Source organism: Hyposmocoma kahamanoa, unplaced genomic scaffold (genome assembly GCF_003589595.1).
Source record: "Hyposmocoma kahamanoa isolate Upper Pololo Valley unplaced genomic scaffold, ASM358959v1 88, whole genome shotgun sequence".
Lineage (NCBI taxonomy): Eukaryota > Metazoa > Arthropoda > Insecta > Lepidoptera > Cosmopterigidae > Hyposmocoma > Hyposmocoma kahamanoa.
In genome coordinates, this window is record NW_020654466.1 from 14,136,604 (window position 1) to 14,156,057 (window position 19,454).

The 19,454-nt window shown below is 36.2% G+C and overlaps 2 protein-coding genes across 5 annotated transcripts in view; one reads left to right on the forward strand and one right to left on the reverse strand.

Annotated features, from left to right (window-relative positions):
- Positions 1-6,345: 6,345 nt before the first annotated feature.
- LOC113235848 (vitamin K epoxide reductase complex subunit 1) lies at positions 6,346-12,731 on the reverse strand. 2 transcript variants are annotated; one of them, XM_026471767.1, is made up of 4 exons: positions 12,679-12,731; positions 11,147-11,332; positions 10,365-10,462; positions 6,346-6,760 (listed from the first exon to the last, which is right to left on the reverse strand). In XM_026471767.1, the coding sequence occupies exons 1-4, from the start codon at positions 12,711-12,713 to the stop codon at positions 6,558-6,560; spliced, it is 522 nt and encodes a 173-aa protein (XP_026327552.1). In that variant the 5' UTR covers positions 12,714-12,731; the 3' UTR covers positions 6,346-6,557. The 2 variants fall into 2 exon arrangements, with proteins under 2 accessions (XP_026327552.1, XP_026327554.1); XM_026471769.1 differs by lacking the exon at positions 12,679-12,731 and adding an exon at positions 11,658-11,700.
- Positions 12,732-14,043: 1,312 nt separating this feature from the next.
- Positions 14,044-19,454, forward strand: part of LOC113236036 (proline-rich protein 36) — a 60,555-nt gene continuing 55,144 nt past the window's right edge. The window contains exons 1-2 of one of the 3 annotated variants that reach the window (XM_026471975.1): positions 14,044-14,349; positions 14,399-14,661. In XM_026471975.1, the coding sequence (XP_026327760.1) occupies positions 14,346-14,349; positions 14,399-14,661 (267 nt within the window). In that variant the 5' untranslated portion in view covers positions 14,044-14,345. The remainder of the gene's footprint in view (positions 14,350-14,398; positions 14,662-19,454) is intronic. The other 2 variants (XM_026471976.1, XM_026471977.1) reach the window with 2 other exon arrangements.

Genomic DNA, 19,454 nt, shown 5'->3' on the forward strand with positions numbered 1-19,454 from the left:
ATTCGCCAATTATTTTATACAATATTAGACTGACGGGAGAAACTAATATTATTGGCGCAAATCCGGCACTCAGACATGAAAAATGGAAGAAGAGAACAAAGGCCGACCTTCAAGTAAATGGGAAGAAGATACGGGATAATGGTGATGATGATGATAAAATAAGACTAATGGAAATGAACTTAAACTATATAAATCATAAATAATAATACAACTAAAAAATGTGTTATATTCGCGAATGAACATTGCAGTCTGCCATGATGAGATATTAATAGTTTTGATAGATGATTTGTATAGAAGCGAGTACATCAAATTTAGTTTTCATAGATAAAAAAGAAAAATTGAAATGAAATCTATAGACAAAAGGTTTCAGGTTATTCCATTCAGCTATTGATTACAGAATAAACAACATTAAAATAATTCGTTTAATATACAAATATCATTTTGATCGCACGGGAATTTATTTTTTGTCACCGTGATATAAATTAGGCTATGTTTGGATAATCATTTAAAAAATCTAGCTATTGATTTGACTTTTTAAATTAAGAACGCAAAACAAATTAAAGAACAGTGTATCGGGAGAGGGAAGGGGAACAGTGCCTTATAGACATGTTCGAAGTAAATTGGCCACATTTCGTTAGTTACATCAGTAATGCAACTGAGTTCCTTAAATAATAAAATGAGCTGAAAATGTGTACATAGGTAGATAAGACCTCGTGCGGTGATAAGAGTTTCATAAAGCTGTGTCGCCTTATGATTAAAGTTAACAAAGAGTTTCTGTCAAATACCCGAAATATCATAACCACAGCACACAATAATATTTCCTGTATTAGAATACCTCTACATTAAATATTACTCCGGCTTCAAAAACTGCCCTCATTATTGCCAGTAGTCGGAAAAAAATATTTTAGATTATATACATACGATTAAAGAAGTGGTAACCTAATTTTTGACCTACCGCCTCAAGCAGAGGGCCATGGATTTGAAACCGGACTCGCACCTCTGAGTTTTCGGAATTTACGTGCGAAATTTAATTTTAAATATACCATGAGCTTTTCAGTGAAGGGAAACATCGTTATGAAATCTGCACGTCAAAGAAGGTTCCTAACTCTTGGGAAACGTGTGAAGTTCCCAATCCGCATTAGACAAGCGTGGCGGACTATGGCCTAAACACGCGCCTGAGACGAGATTGATTAAATACATCCTAGTATATGATCTCGATGGCCCAACGGTCTGCACTGTAGAGGGCACTGTTAGAGGAGGTCCCGGATTGGATTCCCGATTCTTTTTTTAACCACTTTACGAAATAAACTTTTCAAATTTTTTTCTAATTAAGGTGTTCTGGGTGACAGCGCAAATTGCGTTACTCTGGTACTCATAGTACAGGGATATCCCTACTTAGTTTGAGATCAGGTAATTAGTGTGGTCCTTAAAAAAATTTATAGTAATGCAAACTAAATTAATTAGATAATAAAAAAATATACTCTCGTATTTACGGCGTAACCAGTTAGTTGGCAACACCTTGACAGAGGCTGTTCACGCTTTAGCACACTGCAAAACGCTATTCGCACGCTGCGCGAGGCCTTTGCCGGTTACTATATGTGGGAGTTGACAATTTTTCTCAAAAACCAAAAACGATAATCGAAAGTTATACACAACCGTACGCGGAGTTGCTAAATAGTATGCATACCATCCGAAATACCATTCGGCCTACATACCTGTACAAGGTTCACCGGTCGCCCACCGTACAAATATTAGCAGAACCTTTTAGAGCAAACGAGCTTGGAAACTAGATTGAAAAACTGTTTTCCGTTATTGTTACTTAAATAAAATAGTTTTTGAATGCTTAGATGTAAAACATATGAGGTCTTTAAAATAATAATAATGTGCCAGAGAACCACCAATCACCTAGTGTCAAACTAGCAAATTCCCTGTACTTTGAGTACTAGAGCAAACGAATTCATTCCGGGACACTAACCAGAACACCCAGACCAGAACCAATTTAGAAAATAATTATTAATACATAGATCGATCACAAAGAAAAATTCCTTCGATCCGTCGTAAAAATGTCACTGGTTCGGGTCCAGCCAGACCGAGGAAGTTTTTCTTGGTGTTTCATCTATATATTAATAACGAACTAGTGGAGTAATTCCACAAAAATAATTTAATATCATTGTAGTAAAACATCGTCATATCAACATAAAGTTAATATAACAACAGTTTTCCGAAATGGTTCTTTTTTTATTATATCATGTGACGGGACAAACAAGTCCTGGTGGTAAGCGACACGCCTGGCCATAACAGTTGCGTTGCCATTAAAAGCTTAAATCACAAAGATCTCAGGGGCAGTGCCACTACGCCCGTCACCCTGAGATAAAGTTGAAGAAGTCTCAGGTACAGCACGTACCCTTCAAAACCGGAAATCAGTAATGCTCTACAGGGAATCGAACCCGGGACCTCCTCATCCAGCACCCACATTACATACTATTGGGTCATGGAGGTCGTCACGAAACAACCAACTCATCTTTCAAAATTGAAATGAGTAGTTTAAGTATAATAATATAATAATACCAATTAACTGCCTCCGTGGAGAACGGCTACCATGCTGATCGGCCACGCAGAGGTCCCGGGTTCGATTCCCAGGCGGGGAGAAATATTTGTATGGCCTACATTTATTTTTCTCGTGAGTTTAGGTGTAATTAAAATTTGTGGTTGTCTATGTGTGTGTCCATGACACCCGCAATATAGGGTTTCCCCAGTACGGGGCTGTAAGTGTGAAAAAAAAACATTAGGTACCTGATCTCAAATGAGTACCAGAGTCAAGAATTTAAATCTGAAGACACTAAAAGACAGCAACTATCTGGAATATTCAGACCAGAACCGCTTTAATTAAGTTACTGTTCTTGAAATGGTCCTGTCGGAAAAAGAATCCGATAGGGACCTCATCTAACGCCCACATTGCTAACCGCTACACCAATAAGCTCGTAAGTATAACACTTAACCTTGCATCCTGGGCCTCATTAATATAATGAAGTTGGAAGTCAAATTGTTTCCATATACGTAAAGTAATTTCGCGACGGCTGTCAGCACGATAAGGTCGATGGCGCCCTAAGCGGTACCGCGGCGGGCGTAGGTTGGGCACGTATATAATAAACGTTAGAGTGTGAACATAGTGCGCCCAACTAATAAAATTCTAATTTAATCAATATAACTTTTTTATAAAAAAAGAACTGAAAAGTTTGTGGAATTACATCTATTTGCCAAGTTTTATTGGAATCAGTTAACGGAAAGTGGGTGAAATCCAATAAGCCGGATTCATCCCCTAATTTGCCACCCTTAGAGGTGGAATATTTTCTTCAAATTTATGGGACCACGGCTGAGGTACCCCCTTTCAAACAAAAAAAAAACTTCAAAATCGGTTTACAAATGTCGGGGAATCGCGTAACATACACACCAAAAAAATACTGTTAACTGAAATTTTAATTGAGAACCTCCTCCTTCTTTAGAAGTCGGTTAAAAATGTGGAGAGTTTTCACATACATACTACAGACCCAGATAACCATTCTCGATAGTCTATTTTATGAATAAAAGAAAAAGTACAAATGTAGTAGAACTGCCTCCGTAGCCGAACGGATACCATGCCGGACTGCCACGCAGAGGTCCCAGGTTCGATTCCCGTGCCGGGAGAAATAGTTGTATGGCCTACAATTATTTCTCTCGTGAGTTTGGGTGTAATTTGGGTGTATTTATTTGTGGTTGTCTATGTGTGTGTCCATGGCACCCGCGACACAGGGTTTCCCTAGTGCGGGGCTATGTTGAGTGTGTGCGTTATTTATTTATTTATTTATAGTAATTACGGTGGACCCTACCTAAAGATACATTGTGTCAAATTCGTCACTTACTGCATATTACAACCCTATGGTTAAAATTTTTAAACAAATGTTAATTTTGAACCACAAGGATTTTATACGAATTTAATTGTTAAATTGTCGTGTTACTTATATCGTTTATCTCACTTGGGTATGATACTAGACACCTGTAAATTGTTGGTAAAATACGGAATTTTTTCTACTCTACCCTATAATCACAGTGTGTGAAATTATTCGTTAAAAAATTAGACCTTCCAACACTAATTTCTGTACAGATCATTGCGTTAAAAATTGTAGTTTAAAAATGGCAGTATATATGTAGTTTGATACGAGCCCGAGTACACTATGTACATAACAATGTAAACGTGTCCTAATATTTTGTCAAAAAACGCGTGGACATCAGAGAGATGCGTCACAAGAAAACAAAAAATGCTCCATGTACAGTGAAACAGACTAATATTAACATTTAAAAGCACATCGTCACTAAACACAAAATAGTAAACATTCTATTGAAAAAGTGTGTCTAGGCTACGCTATAAAGTTTATATAATGAAATTCTGCATTATATGGTACTACTTACTTTATTGGGCCACTGATCGAACATCAAAGCTACATAAACAGTGACAAAACAGCGACAGAAGACAATCGCTCCATAAATTAATTACATAATATTCCAACACAAGATGACGCGCTTGTATCATAAGTTAATGAGCATATTGTTCTACTGTTCTGCATATTGTCTCCCACACTCACAGTGCCAAGTTTACGGCCGAAAGTATTCTTTTTTAATTGGTCTATTGACAACGTTTAAAATTAATACAGAAACAAAAAAAAATCACAATAGGTACTCCCGAACATGAATATTATAATATCAACTATCTTTGAGAGGTATTTGGACTTAATGTTGGCAACAATGCTATAATTAAACCCTTATTGGATAAAATATGGATAAGAACAGGCAGCTTTTGTAAGAAAATATATTTGAACATTAGTGTTTTATCTTTAATTTCATGTTGTTAAATGGTATTTACTTTAAAAAATTTGATGATGCTGCCATGTTACACCAGTAACCTGTACACATGATAAATTTATAAGTGAATTAACACTAAAAAAAACTGCTCCTTTCTCTTACAAACTACATTGTACTCTACATTTGTCTAAGATTGTAATTGTAGTTCTTAAATACGTAACCATTTCTAAAATAAATAAGCCGTACTTTTCATTGTCTGAAGTCATCCGTATGTTTGTGCCGACAGATCTACCAAAGTATAGAAAGCTAAACAAGCAAAATACAAAACAAAGTATAGAAAGCTAAATAAATGTCACAAAAAGACATACGATTATCACATCGCAAACGTGTGTATGAGAGACGAATTATCGCAATAAATCTTCATAGGCGAGACAGTCGCAGATCGTGCGATTAGCCTCCTGGAATTGCGAAACATGATTATCTGGAATCGCACACGTACAAATCGTCAAACACAGATTATCTGACAGCTTTTGAAGTAAATTTTCTTCTAACAAACTTTTGTATTCTAAAGGCACTAAGTGTTTAGAAATACTTACCTATTAAGCAAGTTGCAGGTACCATCATTTACAATTCTCATTCTCATCTTCATTAATAATTCTGATGTATGAACTTTCTTTACACTATGTAATTATGTGAATGGATTCAAGTTCTGTAAATGTGACGAAGTTTTTTTATAAAAATCTAAGTGTAATTTCCTAGCACGCTGTTAACTTTTCATAATAACGAATAAAGAGAAAATAATATATGTTCTTTAAGATATTGTACCTATGTTATAATTGGGCAAATGATCAAACTAAAAAGCATCGACACTATGATTCGCGACAGCGAGCGCGCAGACATGACCATGTCACGTTCGTGAGACATTCGTCAGTAACGCTCAACAAGGAAGTGCCTTATGATAAAAGAGCTATTAATGGACTGTTGCCTTTTAGAACTTCAATGCACAACCACATACCTAGTAGTCTACTAGGTATGTGCTTGTGTATTGAAGTTGTGCATATTATCTTAGATGACGTTTTCCATTTTTTGTAAGCGAAAAAACACCTGCTTAGGCACTTTTATTTTAAATCTACAATATGTATGAAAAAAACTGAAAGTAGATTGTCAGGTTTTTCATTTTGTTAAGTCAAGTGTCAAGTTGTTAAAACTCAAAATTTCAAATTCGTGGCTAATTTTTCTATACAATATAAACAAATACTAATTATAGCTTGAACTGATTTTATTTAATAGAACTAGCGCCATCTATGCAATTTTTGCATACTTATTATTGTTTGCTACTAAGCAATGGATGGCGCGTAAATCGCCAAGTATGTAAATCGAACTTAGCGACATCTAGTATCATGCTTATAAAACTTGAAACGAGAAGACAAACTTCTTTTGAAGTAGTTTCATTACGAATCTAGAGATGGCGATATTAGGTAAAAAAATAAAAGTACTTTTGATATTTGCGTATCAGTTTAATTAAAACATTCATGTAAAATAGCCCGAAGTACAGTAACATCAAATCAAATAGCTTTGCAAGTTTATAACCTAAGCGTCAACACAACTAGCTAATTTCTACAATGTACCCGTATGCGTCACCCTCGTCCGTACCAGTCTTACCGAAAAGGAATGTAAACATTAAAATGACAGGCGCCAAGGATTGAATATTATTAAAAACATTACTTTGCCTTTACTTTAAGGATTTGTATTTTCTTGTTTAGGAAATAAACAATTGCAGCATTGAAAACGTAAGTAGAAACACATACTATACAAAAATCTTTCAGTACAAAAATTAATAGGTATGCTAAATAGAAACAAGTGGCCACCGAAGACAGAGCGATGAAAAACTGCACACGTACCAGTGTCAAATTGTCGAAAGTTGCTGAAATAAAAATAACATTAAAATAAATCAAAAACTACATTAATGTATGTACATACGTACCTACCTAACAGAGAAATAAGATGACATAATGTATGGCTTATTGACTATTAGGTACCACTTAATTTTCTGACGTGATATTTATTTATACGAAACGAAAAAATATTTCCCGCCATAGGGGTATTAGTAAAAGTTGCAAGAAGAAATACTTTACACAATTTCTATGGAATCTCCAGATGGCGTCTTCTATCGTTTTTCATTGTTAAATTACCATACCATTATCTACTATATATAATATAAATATAATATAATATATACTCCTTATCTGGGACAGTGGAGATGATAAATCTATTTAAGCGTATTTCTTACAATAATGTGCGAAGTCATTTTCGATGAAAAATTTATATATCTATGTAGCAATTTGTTTCGCGATCTTTAACTTTACAAAGAATTCGCATTTTTTCATTTACTCTCTCATACTTTCGTATTAAACTGGTACTTTAAAAAAAGTTAACAATGAGTAAATAACTAAATCGTACGCAACAGCTAAACAAATACAATTGTAACGTTTTATTTGTGGTTCAACGGTAAAATTTGTCAATATCACAAGCATAATAAACGATGATAATTGAAATCAGTTCGTTATTCATAGTTTCCACCTAATGAGCATTTATATTGGTGGATGATGAATTCTGACCGCAGGCAATTTAAACAATATTACGGATTAAATAGACATGTAGCACACTCACACATCGTTACCACACAAACTTTTAAGCGAAATAATTTAGAATCGAGTCATTGTAATAAATAAATGTCTTCTCAAATTAATTATTTTAATTATGTAGCAGAAGATCTCCTTGTGAAAGAGTTCGTCCTAGAAAGTACTGCTACCTTACCTATTTCTTTCGCAAAGCAGTTATATGACCATTACTGCGTTCCGGTTTTGAAGAGTAAGGGTGCTTATGAAATTACAGGCACATGAGACTTGTCAACTTATGTCTCAGGGAGATGGACGCAGTGGCAGTGCCCCTCATATCTATGTGTTTTAAAGCTCTGAGTAACTAGTATGGACAGGCGTGTCGCTTACCATCAGGCGAACGCTTTGGCTATATCGAGGCTAACAGCCAACGACTGGCCACGTTTGTCTATAGCCTCACCCCAAATATGCGATAAGTACGCTAAAAGGTCACCCTTTATCTTGCGGCTTGTGGGTTAGATTGCCGTCAGAATATCTCAGCGGGGGCAGCGAGGGCCGGCAGAAGTTCGACGCAACGGCTCTGGCCAGACGCCAGTAGCTACGACTACCAGTGGGATGCGTCAGGAGTTCTTGGCCAACTCGTGTGACGCGCTGAGCATCCGCTCTGATGTACGCTCTTTTACAAGACCTGGTGGCATTATTGTAGGCTGTTTTAAGTGAGTTCGTATTGGGATCGTCTGAAGCTCGACCCCTGATCCAAGCGCGGTATGCAGTCTGTTTGTTCTCAACAGCCACAGCACACTCGCGGTTGAACCAGCGGTTGCGCCTCCCTTTACTGACGAGATCCGAATGCGGGATGTAGTATTCCAACCCGATTAAGATCTCATCAGCAACGGCAGTCGCGCTAGCTGTTGGATCCACCTTACTAAAACAGCGCTGCCGCCAAGGAACGGATGCAAAATAGTCCCGCATACCGTCCCAATCTGCCAACGTATAATTTCAAATGCGGCGTTTAGCGACAGTAGGTGGTGGTGGCAGTAACGTTGCCACTTTAGTGGATATCAAGCAGTGATCCGAAGTGCCCAGAGGGGCTTGGACCTCCACCCGATATCCAGCCGGGCGAGACGTCAGCAGAAGGTCCAACAAAGAGGGCGCGTCACCAACCCTATCTGGAATCCGGGTGGGCTGGTTTACCAGTTGGGTTAAATCGTGTGTGAGAGCGAATGTGTGGGCAGTTCTTCCAGCATTGTCAGTTTTAGAGGAACTTAACCACGACTCGTGGTGAGCATTGAAGTCCCCTAAAAACACCAATTCCGCCATAGGAAACTGCGCCTGCGCGTCATCTGCCGCCCGAGTAAGGTGGTCTATGAGACGAGTTGTCTCCATGTCGCCGTGGTGGGATCTGTAGAGGCAAATGTAGACACGGCAATGACTGCCCAGGTCTACATGTACCCCAAGGATGGAGAAGGAGGGATCCTCCAAATGACGCAGACGGCGACAGCAAACATCTGCCCGGACGAACAAGCAGACCCCAGCTTTCGCTTTGAAGGACTCTTCAAGCATATAGCCATCCTAACGAACCCATAATAAAAGTAAACCATAAACACCATAGTAAGGTTCAGTGATTTCAACGGTCGAAAATATCCCGCATTACCTTTCACAGAATTAACGTTTAAGCAAAAGAATAAAAGAGCACGCAAACTTATTAAAATAATGTTAAACGAATTTTATCGAACGCATTTTAGTTATGCGGTACAAATTTCCGATACTGGGTGATATCAAATTATCTGAAGATCATTTTAAATACGATTAACATAAAACTAATTATTTTTATATCCAAATTAAATCGTTTAATCGTAATTTAAATCGATTTGGATATTTGGTTCGTGAAATTGAAACTTGGCGAATGAGAATAATCATAAATCTAAGTAGTGAAAAGCCGCTTACACTTAACACTATATTTGTTGAAAATCTTATTATTTTGAAATTTAGCACTAAATGAAATATATAATCTCCATGTGGAGATAATAGTACTCAATTTAGCGCTCGCTATCATTTAATAGGTAATTGAGTGTTCTTTTTTATCATAAGTTTTTACACAAATTCTAAGTTTGTTACACACAATTAATTTTTATATTAGTAATTCAAATTTGCTTCAAAAACCATTTTATCATAAAACACAAAACCGTAAATGTAGAACCGGATGTTTGTACAAATGATACAATGAAGTATATTAGCTACAAAAATAAATAGCTACCATTTATATTCACAACCTGTTCACAACGCAGACGTGTGAATCTTGTAAAAACCTTAACTTCCCACCCACCGCCTAGTGCCTGCAAACGCAAGCCTATTTCGATAACAGTTATTCACAGCTCGTGAGCTACCAAATAAGCGTGGAGCTTCGCCTTTCGCAATCATTTTTCTTGAGGCGAAGTCACGAATCGTGTAACCAGTAACCAGGAGCATAATTTTCGTCTAAACATTCCCGTCGCTTATTTATGATACTGTAATTTTATCTACACCGCTCGCTCAATCTAATTTTACGATTCAAAATGTTATTGCAGCTAAGTAATGTAAACTAAATAGTATGAAGAATGTTTTTACGAAGGATGCCACAATCAGGACCCGTACTCGGTGATGATGTGCAAATTACACGGGGACGACGCGTCGCAATTGCCATTCCAATGGTAATTGCAAGTAGTTGCACCGATCATAAATTACATAGATGCCAAAAGCAATGAGGCTGTATCCACTATAGTTTATGACTTATTTCTGCTGTTACAGCTTAATTGAGTAAAGAAAGAAATCTCAGCGTTCCAATGAAACTAATATACATTTGTTTTGTATCAATAAGGGTAGATGTGTTAAAATTTTTTAGCAGCGAAGTTTAAGTAAAATAATACTTACACAAAAATATCATTAGACAGTAGAAAATCACTCCATAAACACAATTTGGTACAACAAGTAGCGAGTCATCAGAAATTAAACCGAAGCCCTTAGAGTATCTGTAATATATGAATAAATCTACAGTTTTGTTAGATCAGAGTAACTTGTTCATGTCGTTTAGCGTAAAATAAAACATCAGAACTGATAGTAAGGAGTTTAGCTATGCGGATCTCAAAAAGCCACTACTTCACAGTGCGATATCCAAGTGCATCTGAGTAGTTGCCGTCTATTGCGTCTCCATAGAGAAATAGCAAAAATGTACTGACTGACAAAATGAAATAATTTACACGCACACATTTTGCTCACTAAGAGTACGGTAGATACCGACGTGTTTATATGAGCTAATACAAGACCGTCTACCGCCTTTTGTGATATGCGTTTCGTTTTCGCGCTGAAACTTTATAGAAAAAGTGAGTTTTAACCTATTCTTTCTCTCAGTTTTTAGTAATTCTTATGGCACAATCACTTCTACTGCCATAGCCATGATTTCTTTTACACAACAAACATTATTTTGCAAATATCAGATCAGCAGTCAATGATAAAACGTAATAATTATATTGCATCAATGTAAACACTACGGCACAAATAAAAGTAGTGACAATTTGTTGGGCGTTATTAATCTATATTATGTAAACTACTGTCCATGAACGGGTTAAGGAAGTAATTTAGAGGATTCGGTACGAATTGATGCCTCATAGGTAAGAACCGTAAATATAGCTATATTTGTCCAAAAATCAACTTACTTGGATGTGAGCACCCTCGAACAGCTGGCGTGCTCTGAGATGTCACACAAAGCCTTATAGCCTGGTCGAACTTCCGCTGCCATTTCCACATACAAAGCGTAGGTAGAAATCAAGATACCAGCGATGGCTGCTGCCACAATAGACCGTTGATTACCTTTCAACATGTCTGATGGTATCTTTAAAAATCTGGAAGTAATGTTAGAAACAAACTTTAGCAACTATTGTAACATTAAAGTGACTGACGCATTAATTCTATCAACCGAAACAACTAATACGCATCCATCCTACAGCTCATAAATATTAATAAACATATTCAATTTGCATTCAATCATAATACCTCGATTCCATCAGTATTAAAAACGAAGCAAACTTAGTTACAATTAAATAAATAGTAAAACGACTTCGTGAATTTAATAATTTGCATTCAAATTATGTATCAAATTACAAAGCAGTGTAGTTATTAGTTTAACTTTCAAAAAATTCATTTACGATTATTTGAAGTTCTTTATACCGTAAACGAATTCACAGGTTTTCGTATAAATCAATTTTATAGAGGGGGAGCCGAGCGTTGTAGACTGCCAGAAAGAGTAAAAAATGAAATATTAAAGCTCTCGTTTAGCCGTGCTTCGTTTTGCCACCCCTTCGTGTACTCGCGGCATTATGAGTGTACAAACGGTAAAAAATTAAAAAAAAAACAAACAAGTCAAGTCCGTCGGTGGTCCTAACGTTTTATTAGCGTCAAGTAGACCCTTTAAGCCATAATCTTATTAGCACTCCTCTCAATGTGTATTTTTAATAATGTTTGCAAATATGGCATGAAACATACGAGACTATATTTGTATCTCATTTAGGAACTTGTGCATTTTACGCACAGCTTAAGAAAGACTATTTAAAACTTTGTTATTCCTTCTTCGGTCCCCGCAAAGTAGAACTGTAGAGACCCGTTTCTGGTAATGAGACTTGTAAAGGTTAGAACTACATATACTATTATAATACTGTCCTAGTGTTTTGATTAATGTATTGTATGATTTATACATAATCCAATAGAGTTTCCATAAATAGTAATAAAGCCTTCCTTATTGCATTCGCATATATCAGTCAGTGTTTTAATTTATTTTACTTTATTTTTACTTATAAAATTACTTAACATTTTTTAGTGAAAAATTTAGTACCGAAATGTCTACGTCATATTTTTTTAAACACTCCAATTTCAATACAATAAAATATAAAATAGTTACACTAAAGTGATATTCGACTTGCGATATTATTGACACAAAATCTTTATCACGACGATAAATGTAAAACATTTTTCATAATAACATATAATACAAAAACACATAAAACGACACGATAAAAAGCCGTTGTAACCTCAGTAGCGACGATATCTGTTGATAAACAAACTTGTTGCTTATCTAGCGTAATCTGAGTTTCACGGTTAACGAATAAATTCTGTATATTTGATCTTATATTTCAGTAAACACAACTAGCACTGTTCAAAACTCACACACAACTGATGAGCCTCAAATCCTTACCTGTTCATTAGTGATTCATTTAGATACTTATACATTATGAATAACACATATCTGGGCTTTTATAGGGTGTTAATATATTTACGAGTAACACGTTGGTTTGTGCACTTAAACATAATGTTAGCTTTTAGTTCTTTTTTTTGTAAAAATAATCTCCATTTTCATCTGATACATAATACTTAATTAATTCATATTTTACGATTATATACTTAATTTTGAAGTTCGTTTCCACAGTCCACAAACCCTAAGTGAAACATACATTTTAGGCACAGTTCTTGAAATTTCTCAAATCAAACAGTAGATTGAGTAATTTTATTATAAGAACATCATTTAGATACAAATCTCATCCCACGATAATACACACGAGTGACGCATGCCGCAAATAACAGACGTTTATTGATATTCCCGTCGAATCGATAAAAAGGGGCGCCATTTAGATTATAGCCAATTCATTGAACATGCATGAATGGCAAATGAAGAATGGCTTTTAAGTAAAATATGTTCGTATACTATGCCGTTGTATGGGTGACTAAGAAGCTCTACATTATACTATATATGTGTATTTCGTGTGCAATAAATAAACAAGACTTAAATCAACTTCATTATCAAAAATTACTTATCATTGCGGACCTCATAGTAAACAAAATTTTGAATAATTTTTTTGCCTAATTACGTTATTCTTTTTATTTCGATAAGAAAAAAACAACATTTTTAATATTAATACAAATAGATGTACTTTTATGTATAAAAACCAAATCCACCATATACATAAAAATAACACATTTTAGTGAAAAATATATAAATTAACAAAAGCTTGAACTCATAGATAGGCGTAAAACGTAACGTCAAGTAAACAAATGCAGAAACTTCATGATTAATAACGTCAACTTTAGTAAACTCACAAATACAATGCCACTGTGTTTGAATATTACAGTCCCAATACACGTATCTGTATGTCCAAAACGTTTAATGGGTCTTTGCTAGAAAACGACCAATACTGCAAAATTCGCCGTTCTCTTTTTGATAAGTTATACCAACGTTACGACTTTAATGCAAGTTAATGTGTAGCAGAATGAAGAAAATTTTAATTAATGTTTCAGAAATGGTCTATGCAATTTGCATTAACTTACCGAATAAGTTTCTTCGATCTTAATAATCTTCACATCAACAAAAATTACAACAGTTTAAAAAAACAAATTGTCTGTCTATATGACATTGGGAGAGACATATGGTTAAGTTAGAAGAGTATAGCCAATCGCCACATTGCCAATGGCGCCCCAGTATCGCGGAATGTTTGCGGGGTCATGTTGGTAGCTTTGCTTTTAGTTCACCATCGCGACCGCACCGCAGCGCTGGTGTCGTGTAACACCTTTCATTGTATTGACTATTGACTGTATACTGTATCAGAATACAGAGAATAATGTATAAACCTAATTTGTCGTGTTATTGTCTTAGTTCTTATTAAAATATATTGTAATATATCTTAGTTAAAGCGGAATTATGTATCCCTTTACGTGAACGTGAAAGAAGACAGCCCGTCGAGTGCTACGCGGCCATTTTACTTGCAATGCGGCAACGGTGTACGATCCGCCATTGGAAACGGCCTGTGTCTTTTTCTAAGTGCAAGATTTGTATTGTCGAATAGCACGACATAGAAACGAAGGTTAACCATGTGTGATAAAGGTGTAGTGCGGACTTTAGTGTAGTGAAGCACGGTGGTCGGGTGATTTGAATAATGTGCGAACGATGGAAACCGAAGTGAAGCAGCGCAATCAAAGAAACAGGCGAAGGGAGCGGGCACAGCGCATGCAAGCACAGCGAGAGAGTAAGGTGAAGGATGGGGACAGCGGCGAGGACGAGTCGCCGGCACGAGAGAAGCCGCCTCGTCCCTCGGCCCGCAGGAAGCGCTCCAAGGAGCCGCTCGGGGAGGAGGACATCATCGACGGGTTCGCCATAATGGCCTTCCGAACCTATGAGGACCTCGAGGTGAGTACTGGACCGGTAGCCCTCTTGCCTGATAAAGCCTGAACGCAATATACAACCGTGAATGCTGGCTGTTAAGCATGACAACAATAAGAGGGTCTGTAGCGATATCTCCTACATTCGTGCATAGTTTGCATAATTCAAAGTATACAGTCCTCGAACGTATTTACTTTAATGACACTCAATACATGAAATATATTTTTGCGAATACTGTCAGTATTGTAATCTGAAATAACAGTTTTCTCGTTTATTGGCCAAATTATGAGAATTAACATTCTCATATCACGACGTCAGGTAAATTCAATCCATCGAAATGATTTTGAGTGTAAATGATGAGCACTTTCATGGTTATTTGTATCCTCATTAAAAAACGGCGCGTCGTAATCGCTTTAGTCGTCGCCTCGGAAGTGCATTGACCTATTGAATGAACCCTACTTGTGAAATGACTTGAGATCTGTGAAACTTGTTGTTCATTAGCGAAAGTGGTTAGAGCTTATTTTAATTCTTCATAACATCCTGTACTGAAAGTATAACTAATCTTCAATGAATGTATACAATTACTGTTCTATGTGTAAACTATAGCTAAATTATGTTGAAACTGTTTTGGGTTCTGTGTAAAATCATATTTGAACACCGAATAATGATCTTGGACTTTATTTATATTTTCACATACTTTTCTGACTTTCACAGTGTGTTTTCATTGGTGCATTGAATCCATCCATCCGTTCCATATTTTCTTACCGAAGATGCCCATCTTCAGTAAGAAAATTAAAATTCTAAAAATATCTCTTCATTGACTGTGGTTTAGGAGATCAATCTTGTTTGAAATATTAGATATTTAAATCTAATTTATAGTGCCAAACTTGCTAAATTTTGACTACCAAAAGGTAGGGTAGGTGAACTATTATTAATAATTTATGAATATATAAAAAAAAATGTATTACAAAATTGCAGACATTACCTAAGCTAAGAAATATTGTGTACCAAACAAGAGTAACAAAATTTATTCCGGGGGCACTACAGAACATCTAGACTGGAACCTATATACAAAAGTTAAAAACTTGTTGTCGTTGTGAAACTTTTTTCTATATGAATGTAAGGGTCGTATTCCAGAACTCTACTCAATGCTCAAGTCAGGACTTGAGTATTGCAGTGAGCACTGAAAATCAAATCATACTCAAGTCCTTGCCATTAGAGTCGTATTTCCAAGTCGTATTTCGTCTGCTCAAATCCTGACTTGAGCATTGAGTACAGTTCTGGAATACAACCCTTAGTGATCTTTCTTTATATGAGTATCATAAAATATGTGCTGCAGTACTATCCAAATTACCAATATGATAATGCAATTTTTATGTTAGTTATATTTGTCTATATGGATATATTTTATTTTACTTTTTTACTGGATAGTGTTGTGTGACATATAGCCAGTTGCAGGTAAGATCTTTAAATCTAAACTGTAACACTTTCCATTACTTTATTGGAGCAAAACTAGAGACACCTTGTTGCTTAACAGATCTTTAATGTTAATTGTTCATTATGCGATTCAGCTTAATATGGCTATAATTCCCTCTGGGACACTTAATTCGAGCCACCTGGCATTTTCAATATTAAGTTTGCTAAGCTTAGACAATGTTTGATTGATCAAAAGCTATTATGCAATTTTGAAACTAGTATAATAAACCATAAGTTCTTGTTGGAAATTTTAATTTGCAAAGCAGGGGTAAACTTTTTCTTTGATAATAACACTATTTTTGTATTCTACCCCTTTAAGGCAAAAATGCTACGTGACTCACATTATGTGTCTGGGAGTATATTATTTGCAATATTTCTACTTATTTGTAATAAATATTACAAATAAGTAGAAATATGGCATTTATTATGATTGACAGACTTAAAAAAGATTTACAAGTGTATGCAACTGTAATATGGTATTTTTAAGCTATACAGTTATTTACATTCTGATTGCTGGGAGATCCAAGGTGATTGAGAATATTGGCAATATAAGTATACAAATCGTGACTTGAGTGCTGAAAATTAATATTAAGGATCTTGCAATTGGCGCATGGATAATAAATGTCAGATGGCGTAATTCATGAATGACCCTTGTGTTGCGTAGCGAGCAGCTGACGACAGACGAACGGGGCGCGGCGGCAGCGCTCTCGATGCACTGCCACCACGACTCGACAAGTCTCCCACAAAGTGTAAATTTGGTCTAAGTGGCTTTCGCTCGTTTGTGCTCATTTATCGCCACCAACGGCAACATGTTTTGAAGTTCGTATGTGTACAATAAAACTACACTCTGCGCTATCGTTTTAAATTATGGCGACAGGCTTGCCGTTTGTGGCTCGTTGGAGCGGCGCGCGCGTTTCTATATTATAGGCCTGAACAGGTTCCTTGCTCCTATTTAATTCACCACATGCGTTGCGGTGTGCAACGTTTATGCAATTTTTGCTTACAATGGCTGTGGGTTAATTTTCTACGTGGAACGGGTTTTCATGGAAATTACGATGAATCGTCTGCCATATGGTCAATAAAAACGTGCAAGCTACAATTCAAAAACTGTCTGGTAAATAAATTCTCGTATATTGTTGTATGTTACTGTAATTTATACCATTATTCTCTCTGTACATCCTTTGTCGCAATTAATTCCAAGTTACATAACTTTTGACAATATCTTTATCGTTATCGTAAGAGATATGGACCTACTCATATTTTAGTCTTTATTTCTTTTTTGTTCCTCAATTGATTGATAACAGCTTAAGGCGGAAACCGGATAGAATAAAAAATGTAGTTAATTATTTGAAGTAACAAACGCGAGAAAAAAGTGCGCTTAGAAATAAAATCAGTGGAACGTGACCATGTCATCTGACGCCTGAGCCGTGTAGCGGACATCACAATAATACTACGGAGCTTACCATTTTCCCACGGCGCACTTACCGTACCAGTGCCCTTCGTCATGCCAAGGAATTTGTCTAAAAACTTTTTAACTTCTTATTTATTCATTAAACTAGCATAATTGTTGAGATACTTTTGATTTTAAACCGACTTCAAAAAAGGAGGAGCTTCTCAATTCGGCTATGTTTTTTGTTTATTTTTCTTTGTATGTGTGTTGCGCGATAACGCAGGCATTTGTGAACCGATTTTGAGGATTCTTTTTTTGTTGAACAGAGGATACCTCAGTAGTGGTGACATTTAAATTTAAAATATTTCCCCTCTAAGGGTGGCAAACTACGGGACGAATCCGGTTTCGCACACTTTCCGCTAACCGATTTCAATAAAACTTGGCAAATAGATATAATTCGGCTAAATTTTGAGCTCGGTTTTTTTAGTACTCTGTACTGAAATTATCTGTAATATGTAGACCTAAAAAGGAAAGAATTTATCTGCCTAGGTTCAATAAATTTTAACAGATAAATGCAAAATATTTATTACAAAATCAGTATATTTAATTATGTTATAACAAAAAATGGGGCGAGTTCAAAACATCTTCAAAACTAATTTGAAAAGTTTGACAAGACCCGTCTACCGTCTACCTGATCGGAGATAGGACGTGACAAGAAGCTAGCGATGTAAAACATTGTCGAAAGCCTTATTCACTGTGAGCGTGCTTTCTGGAAATCGCAAAGTTGTATTTTTACGAAAATAAGTTTTCTTGTTACTATTTTAGGCAATCTTGTCATACATATGTCAAATGAATCGTATCATCGTACACTTACAAAATCAATATCGGTTAGAAAACGTCGCGGTCCGGGAGCAGCGACCGCGTGTCTCGGAGCCGCTAGACACCCTTGCAGTCCCCTACTATCCCCCAGAGCCCGACGTTAGCACGGCGTGACATAAATACTTACCTGAGTAAACTTTAAACCTCTCCGCTCCACTTTTATTACACTCCAGCTGGCGGCTTTTCGAATGCTACTTCTCTATTGTTAACAAAATCAAACTCACTCGAATTACTTATGAGCGTACAACTTGTTAGTGTACTATTATTAACTCAAAAAAACTTATAACGACCAGGAGGCTTACTGCCTAGATATTACTTTCTCTTGAGGCGCACATATCTTAGCTAATCATTAAACGAGGACGCATGTTAACTATCATGCTATCAAATTAAGGACGAGAAATTGCTAAATAGCATAATAGTATACGTGACGTAATTTACGATTGCTTATTAAGATTTTTTAAATAAACTACATACACTTATTATTATCATATTACCGATGTCTTTGTAAGCAGCATACCACAAATCTGGACTTTCAATCTACGTATACATAAATATCCGATAATCGAAAACACGTAGGAAACTATTAAATCTATCTTGTTACGAGTTAATCAAGTGCTGTGTGATACCTAATTTAAGGTGTTAGTGTTTGATTGGGTCCGTAGGTAGTAATTCTTGTTTGTTCAAATTGGTTGTGGGCAGAAAATTGCACAAATTGCTGGGTCACCTCACCAGACTCCAATGTCCTTTATAGATGACTTCATAGTTGAAACCCATTGATAAGAAGTTAAGTCAAAACGTAAATATGTATTTAGTTAAAGAATGAAAAATCGTAGTCGCTCTCGAGACCGCTTACTTCTCAGTCAGCGTAAACGTGCGGTTAACTTCTCACTGCAGTGAGAGCGGAGCGCAGGCATTCAAATGCACAAAATTCTGAAAATCCTGCACTCCGTGCAAGTTGCTCTAGACTGGCTCACGACAGCCTCGTTCACTTGACTATATAGTAGAAAAATTGCTTTTGTCTGTACTCTCCTTGCGCCAGTGAAGTTTTGTTTGCAATTTTACACATTCTTTGTAT

Coding starts and splice junctions, on each gene's coding strand:
- LOC113235848 (XM_026471767.1), bottom strand. CDS start 12,713: ATGTATAAGTATCTAAATGAATCACTAATGAACAG. Junction 11,333..12,678: donor AATGAATCACTAATGAACAG/GTAAGGATTTGA, acceptor CATTACTTCCAG/ATTTTTAAAGATACCATCAG. Junction 10,463..11,146: donor TCGAGGGTGCTCACATCCAA/GTAAGTTGATTT, acceptor CATATATTACAG/ATACTCTAAGGGCTTCGGTT.